The sequence below is a fragment of the Poecile atricapillus genome, chromosome 7, assembly GCF_030490865.1.
Source record: "Poecile atricapillus isolate bPoeAtr1 chromosome 7, bPoeAtr1.hap1, whole genome shotgun sequence".
In the NCBI taxonomy this organism is placed as follows: Eukaryota; Metazoa; Chordata; class Aves; order Passeriformes; family Paridae; genus Poecile; species Poecile atricapillus.
Genome location: NC_081255.1, coordinates 8225029 through 8240042, shown reverse-complemented (window position 1 = coordinate 8240042; position 15014 = coordinate 8225029). Strand labels below are relative to the sequence as shown.

General features: G+C 56.8%; 2 protein-coding genes across 4 annotated transcripts in view; one reads left to right on the top strand and one right to left on the bottom strand.

The window, feature by feature from the left end:
• Window positions 1-2445, bottom strand: part of RGSL1 (regulator of G protein signaling like 1) — a 17566-nt gene extending 15121 nt beyond the window's left edge. The window contains exons 1-4 of the mRNA XM_058842828.1: window positions 2433-2445; window positions 1699-1781; window positions 1362-1436; window positions 506-635 (exon numbers count right to left, since the gene is read on the bottom strand). Coding sequence (XP_058698811.1) covers window positions 506-635; window positions 1362-1436; window positions 1699-1781; window positions 2433-2445 — 301 coding nt within the window. The remainder of the gene's footprint in view (window positions 1-505; window positions 636-1361; window positions 1437-1698; window positions 1782-2432) is intronic.
• Window positions 525-15014, top strand: GLUL (glutamate-ammonia ligase). 3 transcript variants are annotated; one of them, XM_058842428.1, is made up of 10 exons: window positions 525-697; window positions 3183-3312; window positions 5628-5710; window positions 5997-6222; window positions 10869-11059; window positions 12242-12403; window positions 12666-12812; window positions 13216-13343; window positions 13486-13685; window positions 14586-15014. In XM_058842428.1, exons 4-10 carry the CDS (start codon window positions 6089-6091, stop codon window positions 14902-14904), a joined length of 1281 nt encoding a protein of 426 aa, XP_058698411.1. In that variant the 5' UTR covers window positions 525-697; window positions 3183-3312; window positions 5628-5710; window positions 5997-6088; the 3' UTR covers window positions 14905-15014. The 3 variants fall into 3 exon arrangements, with proteins under 3 accessions (XP_058698411.1, XP_058698412.1, XP_058698410.1); XM_058842429.1 differs by lacking the exon at window positions 5628-5710; XM_058842427.1 differs by lacking the exons at window positions 525-697; window positions 3183-3312; window positions 5628-5710; window positions 5997-6222 and adding an exon at window positions 9656-9801.

Sequence of the window (15014 nt, the reverse complement as noted above, 5' to 3'; positions counted from 1 at the left end):
GCAGCAATATACTGGGGAAAAGCCTTGGCGGATTGCTTCTTTTTCTGAAATGAGAATCTGCATTCCTGCTGCCACAGCTTTTATTCCAGTGGCAGTCCTGGCTGGACTGAGAAGGTTCATTTTAGGGGCAAAGCGAGCACGATCCTGACTTGTTGCCAGTAAGACAGAGCACAGCCCAGCAACAGCAGCAAACCCAAACCATCAGCACCCCGGTTTCCTGTACACCCAGGATGCTCTCCAGCCCCTCTGCACCCCTGCACCCCTCGGTAAACCCTGCTAGGCAGGTTACTTAGCGAGCCCTTATTAACAGCGTGGAGGAATAAATCCCCTCACATCCCATCGGGACCTGCTGCATCCCTAAAAACGGGATGTGCAACGCCTTTTTAACCCGGAGCAGAGGCACGACCCACTGGGCAGGCAGCAGGCGGTGACAGCCCCGGAGGGAGAGGAAGCCCAGGCGCGGAGGAGAAGCCGCTCCGATTTCCTCCGTGCCGCGATGACTCACCTGCTTCCCCCGAGCGAATGAAAGCCAGCAGCTTCTGGCAGAGGACGAGGTGGAGGCACAGGCTGGATTTGCAGAAGTGAGGCAGCCTGTGCTTTTCCAGCCAAGCCAGTAAAGCCTCGGGGCTGGGATCCTGCGTTGCCCAAGGAGAGGATTAGCTGGGAGCAAGGAGCCGGTTCCTGCCTGGCCATCAGGGTGAGTGACAAGTCCCTGCTACAGGGGAAGGAGCTGGGGAAGGCGCCCTGTTGCTTTATGGCGATGAAATCCACCCTGGTGCTGAGGCAGAAGGAGGGGGGGGATACTCAAGTGACAGCGTCCCCAAAAGCTCTGCCTGCCGAGGTGGGAGCCCCGGCTCTGCACGGCTTCCTTCCTTCCCCTGCCTTCCCAGAGGGGGCATGGAAGCTTCCCGGGAGCTTCCAGAGGAGCAGTTTCCTTTTTGCTTTGGGATCTGAGCGCTGCCAGCGGCGCTGGAGGATGTGGGGAACGGGGGCGAGCGTGGGGAGGGAGGGCTGAGCCAGCCCCGTGGCCAGCGGGGCTTAGCTCCTGTTGAATTCGGGAGGAAGCCAGGGCAAGGGGTTGATGTTTGTGTCCTTCTCTGCCGCCACACATGCTCTCCTTCGCTCCAGCTCTCGGTGGTTATAGATAGACCCCATAAACTGCAGCAGGACTTTAAATGGCTTGTGCTCCGCCCAGGGCTTCAAAGCGAAATGACGCCTGGGTTTGAAATGATCGCCCAGCTGCACCAACAGGAGAGCCAGAGAGGGGCCTTGGCAGTGAGAAACCGGCTCTTTTCCTCCCCTGCCCTGTCCCTTCCTCCCTTTGCCTCCCACTCCTCCCTTCTAACAAGGAAAGTTCTCACCAGGTGGCTCGGGAGCTCTGGCCACAGGTACCACTGGCCCGTGCCACTGATGTAAAGAGGTGTCTGGCCAAAAACCTGGATCAAAACAGAAAGGGAGACCCAAAAGAGATGGAGGGTGGCAGAGGAGCCCAGAGCCCAGCTGTTCTAGTTAGTTCCCACTACACAGAAGGGCACAGAATTCCCTTTTAGACCTCCAAGTTGAGATCCTCAAGTTTCCCTCATTTTCCAGCCTGAATGAGGCGTATTCCCAGTTTTCCTGTGGCCTCTAATGCCAGAGAAAGTTGACCTGAGGAGAGCTCTGAAATGGCCCAGGTTTCATGGTGCAGAGTGGACTTACGGGAAGGTTCAGAAAGGTGTTGAAAAAGTCCACAAAAACATCATCTTGCAGCAGCAGCCCCACGTCCGTGGAGGCGATGGATGCTACAGGGGGAGAAGAAAAAAGTTACCTGGGCTTTGTGTTGGCAGCTGGGACATGAGTGTGAGCCAAAGGAGGAGGTTTTTTGGGGGGAATCAGCTTTAGGGGATATGTGGTAGGAGTTTGTCCCGTGTGCACACAGGAGGGTTTGGAGCTGGGACAGTCTGGGAAATGTGTGTAGGGATGGGTGGCACAGGCAGTTTGGAAAGCACCAGGTTCAGGAGCATGCAGGAGCTGGGAGTTGGAATGGCAAAGGCACGTGGTTCACAGAGGCTGGGCACAAACGTGGTGGCATCCACAGGGCAGGAGAAAGGAGGTGCTGTGGCTGGAGGGCACAAGCTGGGCTCCTCTGCCTCGCCCAGACACTGGGCATAACACAGCTCATCCACCCAAGGCTCAGTGCAAGTGTCAGTGCCCAACCTCCCACCACCCTGTGAAGTTTTATTCATGTCTGAAAGATCTGGATGCAAAGAAGGTGGGCTGGCATCAGCCTGCTGCTGGGTGGATACCCTTGGAAATGTCCTCTTCCATGAAGGCACAGCTGTGATAGAGGGAAGACCCTCATTTCAAAGCTTAATACTGCTTTTTCTCCCCACTTTTTCTACTTTTTGGGGTGTTTTTAGAGGGGCTGAAGCCCCCAGCAAAGGGTAACTCACCAGCAGTCATCATGATGGTGCAGTGTTCCGGTGCCGTGTTCCAAAGTGCCACCCTGATTGTGACACACTCGTTTTGGTGACTCCTGGGGGGTTGCAGGGCTCTTGGGGACCACAGGGCCCTCGGGGGCCACAGGGCTCTCAGCAGCTCCCTCCTGCCTGTCCCCCAGCTTGCAGAGGAGAATACTGAGAGAGGATGTGATCAGTGTCTAAAGATGTGTATGTGCCTGAAGAGGGGGTGTCCAGAGGATGGAAGCCAGGATGTTCTCTGTGCTGCGAGCAACAGGATGAGCAGAAATTGGAATTCCCACCTGAACATGAGGAAAAACTTTCCTGTGACAGTGACTGAGCGCTGGGATAGGTTGCCCTGAGATGTTTTGGAGATATTTGAGAACCACCTGGGCACAACCCTCAGTACTGAGCTCAGGGGACCCTGCTTGAGCTGAGGTGTTGGGCCAGGTGGTCCCTTCTGACCTTACCCACCCTGTGATTCCGTGAAATGTCACTTTTTAAATCACCAGCCCCGCAGACACACTCAGGAAATGAAATGAAACCCTTCCCCTCTCCCTGCTGGGGAAAACTTCTTCCCTTCAAAGCAGGCTCCTGGAGGCACCTCAGCTCTGGGTGTGCTCACTGTCAGTCCATCTGCTCGGCTTGGGATGGGAATTTCGCAGGAGACCCTGCGAAATTCCCATCCCACTGTGCCTGCCCCAAACAAACCCACATTTCTTATCAGCCGTCTTTCTTCAGCAGATCTGGGGCTGAGACCCAACCTTGGAGACCCTCCAGCTGGAAGAGGAGGAGACAGAGGAGAAAAAGAAGGAACCTGTCCTGCAGCAGGAGTGACCTGTTTCCCTGGCAGGAGGAGGAACCTGCTCCCCAGGTGGGTGTTTGATCCTGCTCTTTGTAATGCCGTGGTGCCAGTCCTGGGGCTCTGCACAGGCAGAGAGGGGCAGGACAGTGTCCCACAGTGTCCCCAGGAGCGGGGCCACCTCACGAGGTGGCGCTGTCAAATCAGGAATGTGAAGCTGTTCCCAGCAGCAGCAGGGCTCTGCATCCCAGCAAAAGGTTCGGGACAGGGACAGTTCTGAATTGATGGTGGGGTTGGTGCTGGGAACCCCAGTGCTGGCACAGCCTCTCGGGGATGTAAAATCACCTTCCTTCAGCCACAGCCCGGTCATATGGGCTGGTCACTGTGCCAAAACCCAGACTGATGTGGGGAAGGGACAGCTGTGAGCCACAAAACACCCGCTCATCCCAGTGCTGCCAGGTGGAGCTGGGGGAAGGAGCTATAGAAGACCCTGGGGAGGAGCTCCGATCACAGATCCATACAGATTTATGCTGCTGAGCCCAAGAGATGCGAGGAGGGGTTAGGAATGAACTGGAGTGGTGGCTGTCTCACACCTAAAAGACTCAAAGGTTCTCAGAGAAAGGTCAAAACTTGGAAAAAACCCCCCACATTTTCCAGTTTGCAACTGAGCAGATGCCCAGTAGGATCCTCAGAGGCTGGGGTGGCTCATTCAGGTCTGGACTGACCTCAGTGGGACTGTGATGGCTTCTGCCAGGAAAAAATTAAGGTTGTGAGCAGGAATTGGCCAAATGGTCACTGTGAGAGGGCACAGGGCCATTTCCATGGAGTTTTCTCCCGAAGAAGTCTGTCAGGATGGAGCTGCAGCTTCCCAGGTTTTCCCAGGGCACATTGTCTCCTCACAAGGGGAGCTCACATCAGCTGGGTGGAAAAACCAGAAAAGATTTGAAAAAAAAGAGGTGGGCACAAGAGCACAGCCCAGATTTAGAAGGGAGCTCAGAGTGGCTGGACTCCACAAAAAGATAAGGGCAGGCTTGCAACACCAAATACGTCAGGAGGGCTTCACTCCCCCTCTGCCCCAGCCTGAATCACCCACATCCCCTGTCCCTGGAGTGGGGAACAGCCCTCCCTTGGCAGCCCCGAGGTGACAAGTGGCAGAACCTCACGTTCCTAGGGTGGCAGAGGGGATGGAGCTGGGATTTTTCTTCTTGCTCAACATCACCTGGCACCGCTCCCCCACGGTGGCAAAGTCCAAGGCTGCCCAAACACGATGTCAGCCTCACTGCCTGTGGTCACTGGCCACTCACAGCCTCCCCCAGCAGCCCAGCCTGTCCCTTTTGGTGCCATCAGGAGAGTGGTGGCTGTTTCCCACACACCCCCAACATCTCAGCATTGCTTCTGGTTCTGGGTGATGATCTGGAGACCCAGAAATCTGGGGAACTCCAGCCTGAGTGCACAAACCTGCATAAGTATTATATCCCCACCATGAGCTTTTGGGGGAAGATTTGGGATTTTTTTCCCCTTGTACAGCTTCATCCTGTTTTCCTAGAAATAGTTTATAGGACAGTAGGCCCACGGCTCCTTAAAACTGGAGTTGCCCAAGTCCTGAGGAATTCCAGTTCAGCCTTAAATATTAACTCCTTCCTTGAACATATGACAATTCTTTTTCACATGTGATTTCCATGCTCCTGAGTGCATAAGATCTGTTTTGCTCAGCAAGGGCACCACTGGTGTTTCCTTTGGGAGGATTTTTGAGCCTGTTGCCATTAGTCTGTGGTTTCCTTGCTTGGGACTGTCCCTTACACCTGACAGCCCCTGTGGCAGGCTCTGCCTTCGCTTGTCTCCCCTCCAGCTGAAGCAGAGCCACTGGTGTAACCTTACCCGAGCCTCTGAGGCTGTTGACTTCAGCAGCCTGGGTTAAGTACGTGTTATGGCAGGACAGGGACCTAATTCAGCCACAAGGGAGGGACATGGGCAGCGGCACTTTGCTGTTACCTTTTATAATTTACAATGTCGGGCCCGGATTCACCACTTAATCCTCTTAGGGCAGCGGTTTGAGGACTTCTGTACTCTCACTTACGGAGCTGTGCGTTGTGTTAGGCTGAAATTAATGTGCCAGCCACAGCTAACACAGCCCCAACCTGGCTGGGAGTGCTTTTAACAGTGTGAACAATTAAAAAAAAAGAAAAAAAAATAGAGAGAGAATGGGGGGAAAAAAAAATCGCAATAAAAACAACCCTGCCAATGCACAGTGTGACCAATTTCCAACTGCGGGGAAAGGCATGTGCTGAGCGCTCCCTGGGATATTCTCCACCCTTGTACAGAACGAACCGAGCCAAGCAATTTCTAGGTCTCAAATCCCGCCTGCCCCTGACGTTCTCATCTTCCAGCTTCCCCCCGGGCCGCTGTTGAAGGCGAGCACGTGCTCGGGGAAGGCGCTCGGTCCCCGGGCAGGGTCTGCGGAGCGCAGCAGGTAGGGGCTGCCTGCTGGGAATGCCTCTGGATCTGGGCAAGGGGCTGCTGGGGCATGGAGCAGTGCCTGGGATCCTGGGAGGGGTGGCAAGGGGGGGACAGGCAGCCAGGTGGCTCAGAAAGGGGTGGGGAGGGAGGTGGCAGCACCCAAGGTCCCTCTTCCCTCTGTGCATCCTGGCACGTGGCCCAGGGAGCCAAATGGAGAGGGAGGCTTTTGGTTTTTTTTTTTTTTTTCACTCTGAATGCACCTCTTGCTTATTAATTTGCTTTCCTAAACTGCCCTTTAGCACAGCCCAGGTGATCTGCTCTGGAAAGCTGAAAGCCCTCTGGCCACCAGCCCGCGGCCACCCTTGACCCTGGCAGCATCTTCAAAGGGAGCATGGGCCTGCTGCGGAGCGTGCAATGTTTGCTCACAGCCAGAGCCAGCAGCTACTGCCTGCCTGCCTTGGGGGGTTTCGTCAGCCCCCTGAAGCGCTCCAGGGGAGACCGCTCGGCCACTGCTGCTTGCACAAGGTCAGTCCCCCAGTGCACTCATCCCCACGGCGAGCTCCCTGTCCTCGCTCACTCCTGAGCTCAGCGCTTGCTCTCGGCTGTTGGGTTGATTTTTCCAGCCCTCCTGTTGCTGCTGGTGGTGGGTGAAAGCTGGGAGCGCCTCGGGAGCCCGCCTGCCGTGGGTGCAAGCTGTGCCCAGGGGTGGGCAGAGATGGGGGTGATGCAACATCAGGACAGCCAGACCCTGGCTGATGTTACCTGGCTGCAGTTCAGGTCCTCGTGCAGGACCTGCTAGCCCAAAGCACTGCCCTGGATGCAAGTGGTACAGCTCAATTTAGGAATGTCTTGACTGTCGAGCATGGGGAGAGGAGAGATGCTGGAGATGTTCCTGCTTATTGCAGAGGGTTGGATTTGATGACCTTTAGGTCCCTTCCAAACCAAACCAATGCATTCTGTGATTCCATGATGTCATGCTCATCCCTCTTCCCTCCCAGCTGTGCCACTGCTGGAGGCTGGGGCATTTTGGGTGTGTCCAGCCTCCCGCTGGGACCTAACCATCACAGCAAAACGGGCAACTCCTCCTCCTTGGGTGACATCTCCATTGGAAAAAAAACCCAAACCAAAACATTCCTTTCTACTTCTGAATTTTTCTTGAGGGCTGGTGAAAACCCAACAGATACCTGGGCTTAGCAGTCCGGGTGTGCAACCTGTTGGGCTTGAGATCCCAGGATCTGTGGTGAGGTGCCATCCTTGGAGATGGCCCCACGGTGCTGGGAAAGTCCCAGAACTGCAGGAGCAAAGCCCTCAGCCACCTGCCCCATGGCCTGAGCCAGTGGGAAATTTCATATCCTGTCTATTTAATCCTCAATTTGCCACCCTCCTCTTTCCCCCCACACAATGGTGTGATATTTCTGCATTTTAAGGCATTTCCAAATGGAGGACAGGAGGGGGGCACACCACAAGGGATGGGTCACAACAGCCCCAGCAAGGCACAGTGGAGAGGGAAGCCTTGATCCTTTACTGCCTGGCTGCTGGCTGGAGCTGGAAAAGGGCAGGAATGTCTCATGCTACCTGAGAGAAACTCATCCTGATCCCCAAACCTTCCCTGAAGAGCTCAGGGACCAGGCTGTGCCCTGTCCCTGAGGGTTTGCCCTGCTGCTTTAAAGGCAGGAGGCTGCAAAATCCAGCCTGCCCGACCCTCACAACTCACCATCCTCTTCCCAACCTTGGCACTCCTCTCAGGATATCAAACTGTGCCAATAAAGGTGTTCCCACGAATTAATAGGAGGAAGAAGGAAAAAGCTGTGCCAGTTGGGACTCGCCCCTGGAAGGGGACATTGTCTCACCCTCTGGCTGCACGTGTGGCCCTTTGAAGCTGGATTTCAGTCCACCCGTGGGTTGTGTCACCTGTTGGCACCGAGCCCTCCCCAGCTCCCCGAGGAGGGTTTTGTTGGAGACACCGAGGGTCACTGGAGCACGTAGCCGGGCCAAGGAACAGCCTGAGCAGGCTTTCCCGGGAAAAAAAAATAATAAAAAAAAAAAAATAAAGGAAAAAAGCCAGGCTGGAAGGGGAGGAGGAGAAGAAAGGCAGGCTGTAAACAAGCTGGGTGAGCCCAGAGAGGAGGCTCGGGAACGCTTCCCGGGAGAGGGCGCTGGGTCCGCGGCTGCCGCTTCTCCGCTGGCTCGTAAACAACTTGTGCAGGGCGAGCACAGGGGCTTGGCCATGAGCCCAAACCCCAAACCCTGCCGGGGCTGGCAGCTCTATCCTCCCACCCCCGCCATCACAGCCTTGCCCACCATAGCGGGGTCTCTCCCAGGCCGGGGGAGTTGATTTTTGGGATGGAGGGATGATGTTTACATTGCCAAGCTGCCTTCAGGGCTGGCCAGCCCCGAGGCTCGCACGGCACGGGGGTCACCCCGCTGCTTCCACTTGTCAACATCTGGGCTCGTTCGAAGCCAGAGGTGGACAAAGTTACTGGGAAATTAGCAGGTAGCAGGCGTAATTCCAGGAATTTGGAGCTATCGGAGCTCTCAGCGTCCCGATTAAAGAAACACTCACTAGGGAAGAGGGCTGGACGCTGCTTTACGTTGACAACTCCCCTTTATGGGAGCTATTTTGGGCACCAGCCTCTGCTCTGCTTCCTTTTGCTTCAGCTGAGCTGTTAGATTTGGGTGACCACAGCTGAACTTGGGCTGAACGTGAGTTCCTGAGCTCATTTCCGTGGGTAAAACACCACGTTTGGTTTTGTTTTTTTTTTTTTTGTGTTGGAACCGCGGCTCTGTGCACGGGGTGCAGGAGCTGGGGTGCTGGCAAGGAGGCGCTTTCTGGGGCGCTGTTGCAATGCTCGGTGGCTCTGCCTTGCCCAAGCAATTCCAGGAGGAGAAAAGCACCTGAAAATCACCTTGTTCTGGGCAGCCTCAGGGGATTGCCGCACACTGGTGGCTGCTCTAAGGTGCTGCCGGTGAGGAATTAGCTGAGCTGTCCCCGCAGAGAGGGTGGGGATCTGGCTCTTGAGATGGGCCATAAATCAAAGCGTGGTTTTGGCCAGCACTTCCCCCTCCTCCCTCCTGAAGATCCGTCTCTCCCTGGCCATTTTCCCTCTGGATTCTGGCTGTAAAGTGGCTGTGTCCGCGCTAGGGTGGCTGTGACGGCCAGGAGGCTCCAGCTTCTCGAGGAACTGCAGTTTCGGTGCCACCTCCCCGAGGCTGGCATGGGGCAGAGCAGGATCCTGTGGCTCCGTGGCAGGCGTGTGGGTGGCGTGTGCTCGGCCTGGGACCTGCGTGTGCCCCCAGGGTGTGCACACACGGCTGGCAGCTCCCTCTGCCCCTTGTATCCCGGCTGGGACTTGCACGGAGTTGCAGGAGATGGGACAAACGAGCCGACGGGCTGGAAAAATACTGGGCACTGCCTGCGTTGTGCTGGGTGCTGCCATGGTGGGGCCGGGGGATTTCACCTCCCTCCAGTGACACTGAGCGATCCTGCGCCTTGCAGCGAGGCTCTGCAAATCCAGGTGCTGGAGTCTGTGAGCTGCTCCAAGGAGGAGAAACCGGGCACCGAGGCTCTTTTCCCCCTCCCAAGAGTGAGCACCGAGCCAAAGCCTCGCTGGAGCCCCGGTGGCTCCCCCTGTCCCCGGGGCGGCCGGTCCCCATCCCTGCGAGCTGTGCCAAGGCAGCCGCTCATGTAAACGCTGCGGAAAGCGCTGGATCCGCTCCCGCCTGCCCAGCGACGAGGGCTTGCTTTTCCGGTCACTTCAAAACACCCAAAACCCACCCAAACCCTCCGCTTTCTGCCCCCTCTTCCCTCAGTTTTCCGCACCCACCCACCCCCTCCAAGCCGGGGCGAAGCGGCAGCGCTCCCCTCTTTGCCGGGGTCGGCCGGGCCGCGATGCCGCCGGAACGGGCGGAGGAGAAAGAGGAGGAGGAAGGAGGAGGGAGGCGGGGTGGTGGCCCTGTCCCCCCTCCCGGGTCCCCCCCGTCCCGCCCCGCTGCCCAATCCGTGCGGCGGGGCCGGCGCTGCTCCGCCATAAAGGGGCGGCGGGCGCGGCCCCGGGAGCCGAGCGTGGGAGCCCCGCGCCCGCCCGCAGCCAGCGCCGAGCCCAGGTACCGGCCCGGGGGGACACGGGGACAGGGGGGTGCCGCTGCCCAACACCCGCCGCAACCCCTCCGTGCACGGCAGGGCAGGGGAGGCAGCCCCGGCGGCCAGACCTTCCAAGGGAAAATTCCTCCTTCTGGGGGAAGGGGAGGTGGGAGGAAGTGGCAGCTTGAGTTTTGCTGTCGAAAACATTCCCTTTGCAGTTTTTGTGGGTGGTTTGTTTTTTTTTCTTTCACCTCCGCCCCCCAGCCCTTCAGCTGCTCCCTGCAGCGCTGGGACTCGGTCGCAGGCGTGGGGGATGCTCCTGGCAGGGCAGCGCGGCGGTGGGAGCCGCAGCGGGGTGGGCTGGGGGCGGCTCATCCCGAGCCCCCCGCCCCCCGCCGGCCAACAGGATGTTGGAGCGACTTCCCGAGTCAGTCCGCGTTTCCACACTGTTGGCATTTCCCAGCTCCCTGAAAACACGCGCGGAGCCCGGTGCTGTGGGTCGGACGCGAGTGGGCTGGCTGGCGCTGGGAGCCCGGCTCCCGGGGCTCCGGGGATGCTGCAGCTCGCACCCACTGGTCCTGGAGCCACTCCGGCCCATCCCGCCTCCCCATCGCTGCCTGGGGTGCTGCCTGTTGCTTTTCCTGCTGCCCTGGGACCGGGCTTGGATAGCCTCGGCCGGGCTGAGAAGGCAGCTGGGGCAGAAAAACCCTCCTTGATGATGCAGATTTATTAAGAAAGCCCCAGCTAAGCTTTCCTTGCGTTAGCCTCGCTCTGGAGCGGAGCGGGGAGGTGAAAAGTTCACGTGGGGCTAAGGAGCCCTTTGGAAGTCTATTGCTCTGGTTTATTAGCAGGGGTTTGGGTATTAATGGGACTCTTTTGAAGGGATTCTGGAGCAGGGCTTTCCTGGCTGCCGGCATCTGCTGTGTGTTCTCCCTGAGGAATGACAGGGAACCGCTGGAGATGGCAGCCAGCCCTGTGGCCGAGCTGTCCCGTGCTCCTCCCTGGCCTTGGGGTGGGGAGGGGGGGCTGAAAAATGTGGCAACGCAGGAAAGGGCTCACAGCAGGGGCTGTCTGTGCTTCCCCCCTGCAGGAACCCCCTCGTCAGGACCGCAGCCATGGCCACCTCAGCGAGCTCCCACCTGAGCAAAGCCATCAAGCACATGTACATGAAGCTGCCGCAGGGGGAGAAGGTCCAGGCCATGTACATCTGGATCGACGGCACCGGGGAGCACCTCCGCTGCAAAACCCGCACACTGGACCACGAGCCCAAGAGCCTGGAAGGTGAGAGGGCAGGTGCAGCACTCGTAGCCCCTCACCAGGTGGAGGAAGGATGCCATTTCTCTCCTCCAGTAGCAGAAGGATGGCTTTTGGGGAAGACATTTCTCCTCGCGCCCTTCCAGTTACCTCTTCCCCCAGATACCGCAGGGGAGCGTTCCCAGCTCTCCAGATGTGGAGTTTCAGGGAGTTTCAGGGCTGGGAGCCCGTCCGTGCTGCTGTCCCCGCTGTGGAGGGGCTGTTGGCAGGGGCTGGGGGCTGTTGGCAGGGGCTCGGCTGCCCATTGACTCTCGAGTACTCGTTTTGGCCGGAAGTAGTTTGGCAGAAGAAAGTGCAGGGGAAAGAATGGAGCTATCCGGTGTAATTAAGAGCTTGTGTCCCTCAGAACAAACAGTCCCAGCTTACACAATAATAGCATTAGGATTTTCCCCAGGTTGCCATGGAGCTGGCTGGAGACAGTTATGAAATGAAAATACTGTGTGTGACTGAGCAGAATTATCTTTTTTTCTTTCCTTTTTTTTTTTTTTCTTCTCCTTCTTCTTCTTCTTCTTTCCCCTCTCTCCTTTCCCCCTTTTCCCTCTGAGGGAGTGGTTGGCACAGCTCCTTGGAAATCTTTGTGCTTGCCATCCTCCCTCTTTCCCCCTGGGATGTGGAGGAGATAACATTGCCCGGGTGGAGTTCTGGGTTTTGACCTGGAGGCGAGGGGCCACACTCCCTTTCCAGATGAGATTCCACCTCTTTTCCTCAGGCCTTGGTAGCGTGATTGAGGGTATTCCATGGCTCCCCTCATTCCCACAGCTGTGAGATGGCACATGGTCTGCCCCCTCCTAGCCAAGGGGACCGGCTGCTTTGCTCATCCTTGTGGTTGTTGTGACATGGGAAATGTCCTCAGTGCTACTCTGTTTGCTCGGGCTTGGCCAGCGGCCCAGCAACTTGTTATTTCCCAGGGTGGCTGGGGGGTTGCACTCCTGTGGCTTTTTGCTTGTTTGGGGTTTTTTTGAGGGTTTTTTTTGGTTTGTTTTTTTTTTTTTTTTTTGCTTCTCCCACTTGGAACAAAACCAGCTGAGCTGGGACTAAACCTATTCCCTATGACCATCTTCACCTCTGTCTCACTGGAGGGTGGCAGGGAGCCCATCCTGGGGACCAGGGACCCTGGATCACTGTGGCTGGTTCCTCTCTTTGCTCCAGATCTCCCTGAGTGGAATTTTGATGGCTCCAGCACCTACCAGTCCGAAGGCTCCAACAGTGACATGTACCTGCGACCTGCTGCCATGTTCCGGGACCCTTTCCGCAAGGACCCCAATAAACTCGTTCTCTGCGAGGTCTTCAAATACAACCGCCAGTCTGCAGGTGAATGAAAGGACCTTCTCCCTTCTCCTGGTGGAGGTGGTGTTCCCGGGAAGGGGAATGGGAGACCTGCCCGAGTGCTGTCTGTGCCCTTAGCATGACACAGAAATAACCCCTGCCTTGAAAGGACAGGGCAAAGGAAGTGCTGGTGATGGACAAAGGGCTGGGCTTGGGATTCTTCAACGCTGCTGGGACTCAAACTGTAAAATAAGTGGAAGTGGGGAGTGGAGGTGCTCATGAGCCTCGTGTCGCTTTTCCGTTCCAGAGTCAAATCTCCGGCACACCTGCAGGAGGATTATGGACATGGTGTCCAACCAGCACCCCTGGTTTGGGATGGAGCAGGAGTACACTCTCCTGGGGACAGATGGACATCCATTTGGCTGGCCTTCCAATGGCTTCCCTGGACCCCAAGGTAATCTTTTGGGAGCCTGGACCAAGTCAGGAATGTTTGAACTGAAATCTGTGTGGCACAGCTTGAGCTGAGGGATCCAAGGTGTTCCTAGAACCGAAGGTGGACAGTAGAAAGCGGGAGATTGCCAAAAACTAACCACGAGATTAAATTCGTTGCAGAAAGGCTGAGGTGGGGATTGGCCACCTCCAAATTTGCTACTTGGTTTGTTGGTCTGCAGGGGACTTAAACTCAGGGGGAGACTTAAACTCAGGGGGAACTTGCTCTCTGTCAGCGTTCTACCCTGCAAGTTCTTCCACGAAAAGCAGATCTTGGGGCGTTTGAAGAGTTCTCTGTGCGTGCTGGGTCTTCATGGAATGTCAGTGTTCTTCCCTGTTGAGGCTGATGTTCCCCTGTGCTGTTGCAGGTCCCTATTACTGCGGTGTAGGGGCGGACAAAGCCTATGGCAGGGACATTGTGGAGGCCCACTACCGAGCGTGCCTCTATGCCGGCGTGAAAATCGGAGGAACCAACGCAGAAGTGATGCCAGCCCAGGTAAAACCATTCTAAGACACCTCATGGAGCGAGAGAGTGGAAAAAGCCCCAGGCAGTGGGAGCTGTGTGGCTGTGCCCAGCATCAGGGGGTGGGAGGTGCCTGTCTCCACCCCACTGAGCCCGTGACGCCTCCTCCTTGCAGTGGGAGTTCCAGGTGGGACCATGCGAAGGGATTGAGATGGGGGATCACCTCTGGATCGCGCGCTTCATCCTGCACCGGGTGTGCGAGGACTTCGGGGTCGTGGTGTCCTTCGATCCCAAACCCATCCCTGGGAACTGGAACGGTGCTGGCTGCCACACCAACTTCAGCACCAAGAGCATGAGGGAAGAAGGAGGTCTCAAGTAAGTGTTTGGGTTCTTTACTGGGCTGCAGGATTTTGCAGCGCTTTGGATGACACGGGACTTGTTGCTCTGGTGCTTGGCGTGACATCCCAGTCTTCTGGATGGGTTTTTTTTTTTTTTCTGGTTGTTCTGTTTTTGTGGTTTCTTTTTTTCTTAATATGTATTTTTTTTTATAATGATACATTCTCATCTTGATGCTTGGTGGGCAATTCAGCCAGAAGTACAGCTCCAGCAGTACTGGTGGAAGTCCAGGATGCAGCTATCCCTAACAGCTCCTGACCTCCCAGTGCTGGGAACAAACAAACAAACTCAGCACCAGGCTTTTTAAATTATATTTTTATAGCCATGATGAAAGAGAAAGACCATTCGCTTCATCTGGGCAAGGCTGCCATGTTTTCTTAAAAGATGAACATCCTAAAGGTGCAAACTGAGAGATCCTGCATGGGACTGCTGTGCTGAGTGCAGTCAGGGACCCCGTGTCACTGGAGCTGTGTGGGGGGATCCATCCCTCAGGCAGCTCTGTTTTCTTGCCTTAATCTTAGTGATGCCCTGATATAACAGGACAGCCCATGACTCTGAGCTTTGTGAACTCCAGTGTTGAGAGCTCTCCCCTCCGAGAGCGGGTGGAAGCGGGAAGTTTTAACTGGTGGTGTCTCACAGACAGCACTCCTTAGGGAGCCTGTGGGATTTAGCCACAAGGACCCTTTTTCTGGGTCAGCAGCAGGAGTGGAGAGACACCCTGTGCTGGGATGAGCAGCCGAGCGGGTTGTGGGGCACAAGGCATCGTCACGAAGTGGCTTGGGGACGGCGATGAATCTCTCCGTCACCTCGACACGACAGAGGGGTTCAGCTCGTGCCGTGCCTCACTGTGCCGTCCCCTGTCCCTCCCTCCCTCCGCAGGCACATCGAGGAGGCCATCGAGAAGCTGAGCAAGCGCCACCAGTACCACATCCGTGCCTACGACCCCAAGGGGGGGCTGGACAATGCCCGGCGCCTGACCGGCTTCCACGAGACGTCCAACATCAACGAGTTCTCGGCCGGCGTGGCCAACCGCGGCGCCAGCATCCGCATCCCGCGCAACGTGGGCCACGAGAAGAAGGGCTACTTCGAGGACCGCCGGCCCTCCGCCAACTGTGACCCCTACGCCGTGACAGAGGCCCTGGTCCGCACGTGTCTCCTCAACGAAACCGGGGACGAGCCTTTTGAGTACAAGAACTAAGCGGACTGCGCCCCGCGGACACCGCCTCCCCCCGCGCTCCCCGCGCCCCTAAACTTCCCTTCTAGATGTAATCCCGAGGGTACAAGATAACATGTTTCGTGTCTCAGTAA

What these genes read in the sequence shown, in the direction of transcription:
- GLUL (XM_058842429.1), top strand. Translation starts at nt 6,089, where the DNA reads ATGGGCCTGCTGCGGAGCGTGCAATGTTTGCTCACAGCCAGAGCCAGC. An exon ending in CAGAAGTGATGCCAGCCCAG is followed by an intron (nt 13,344 to 13,485) that starts GTAAAACCATTC and finishes TCCTCCTTGCAG; the next exon opens with TGGGAGTTCCAGGTGGGACC. An exon ending in AGGGAAGAAGGAGGTCTCAA is followed by an intron (nt 13,686 to 14,585) that starts GTAAGTGTTTGG and finishes CTCCCTCCGCAG; the next exon opens with GCACATCGAGGAGGCCATCG.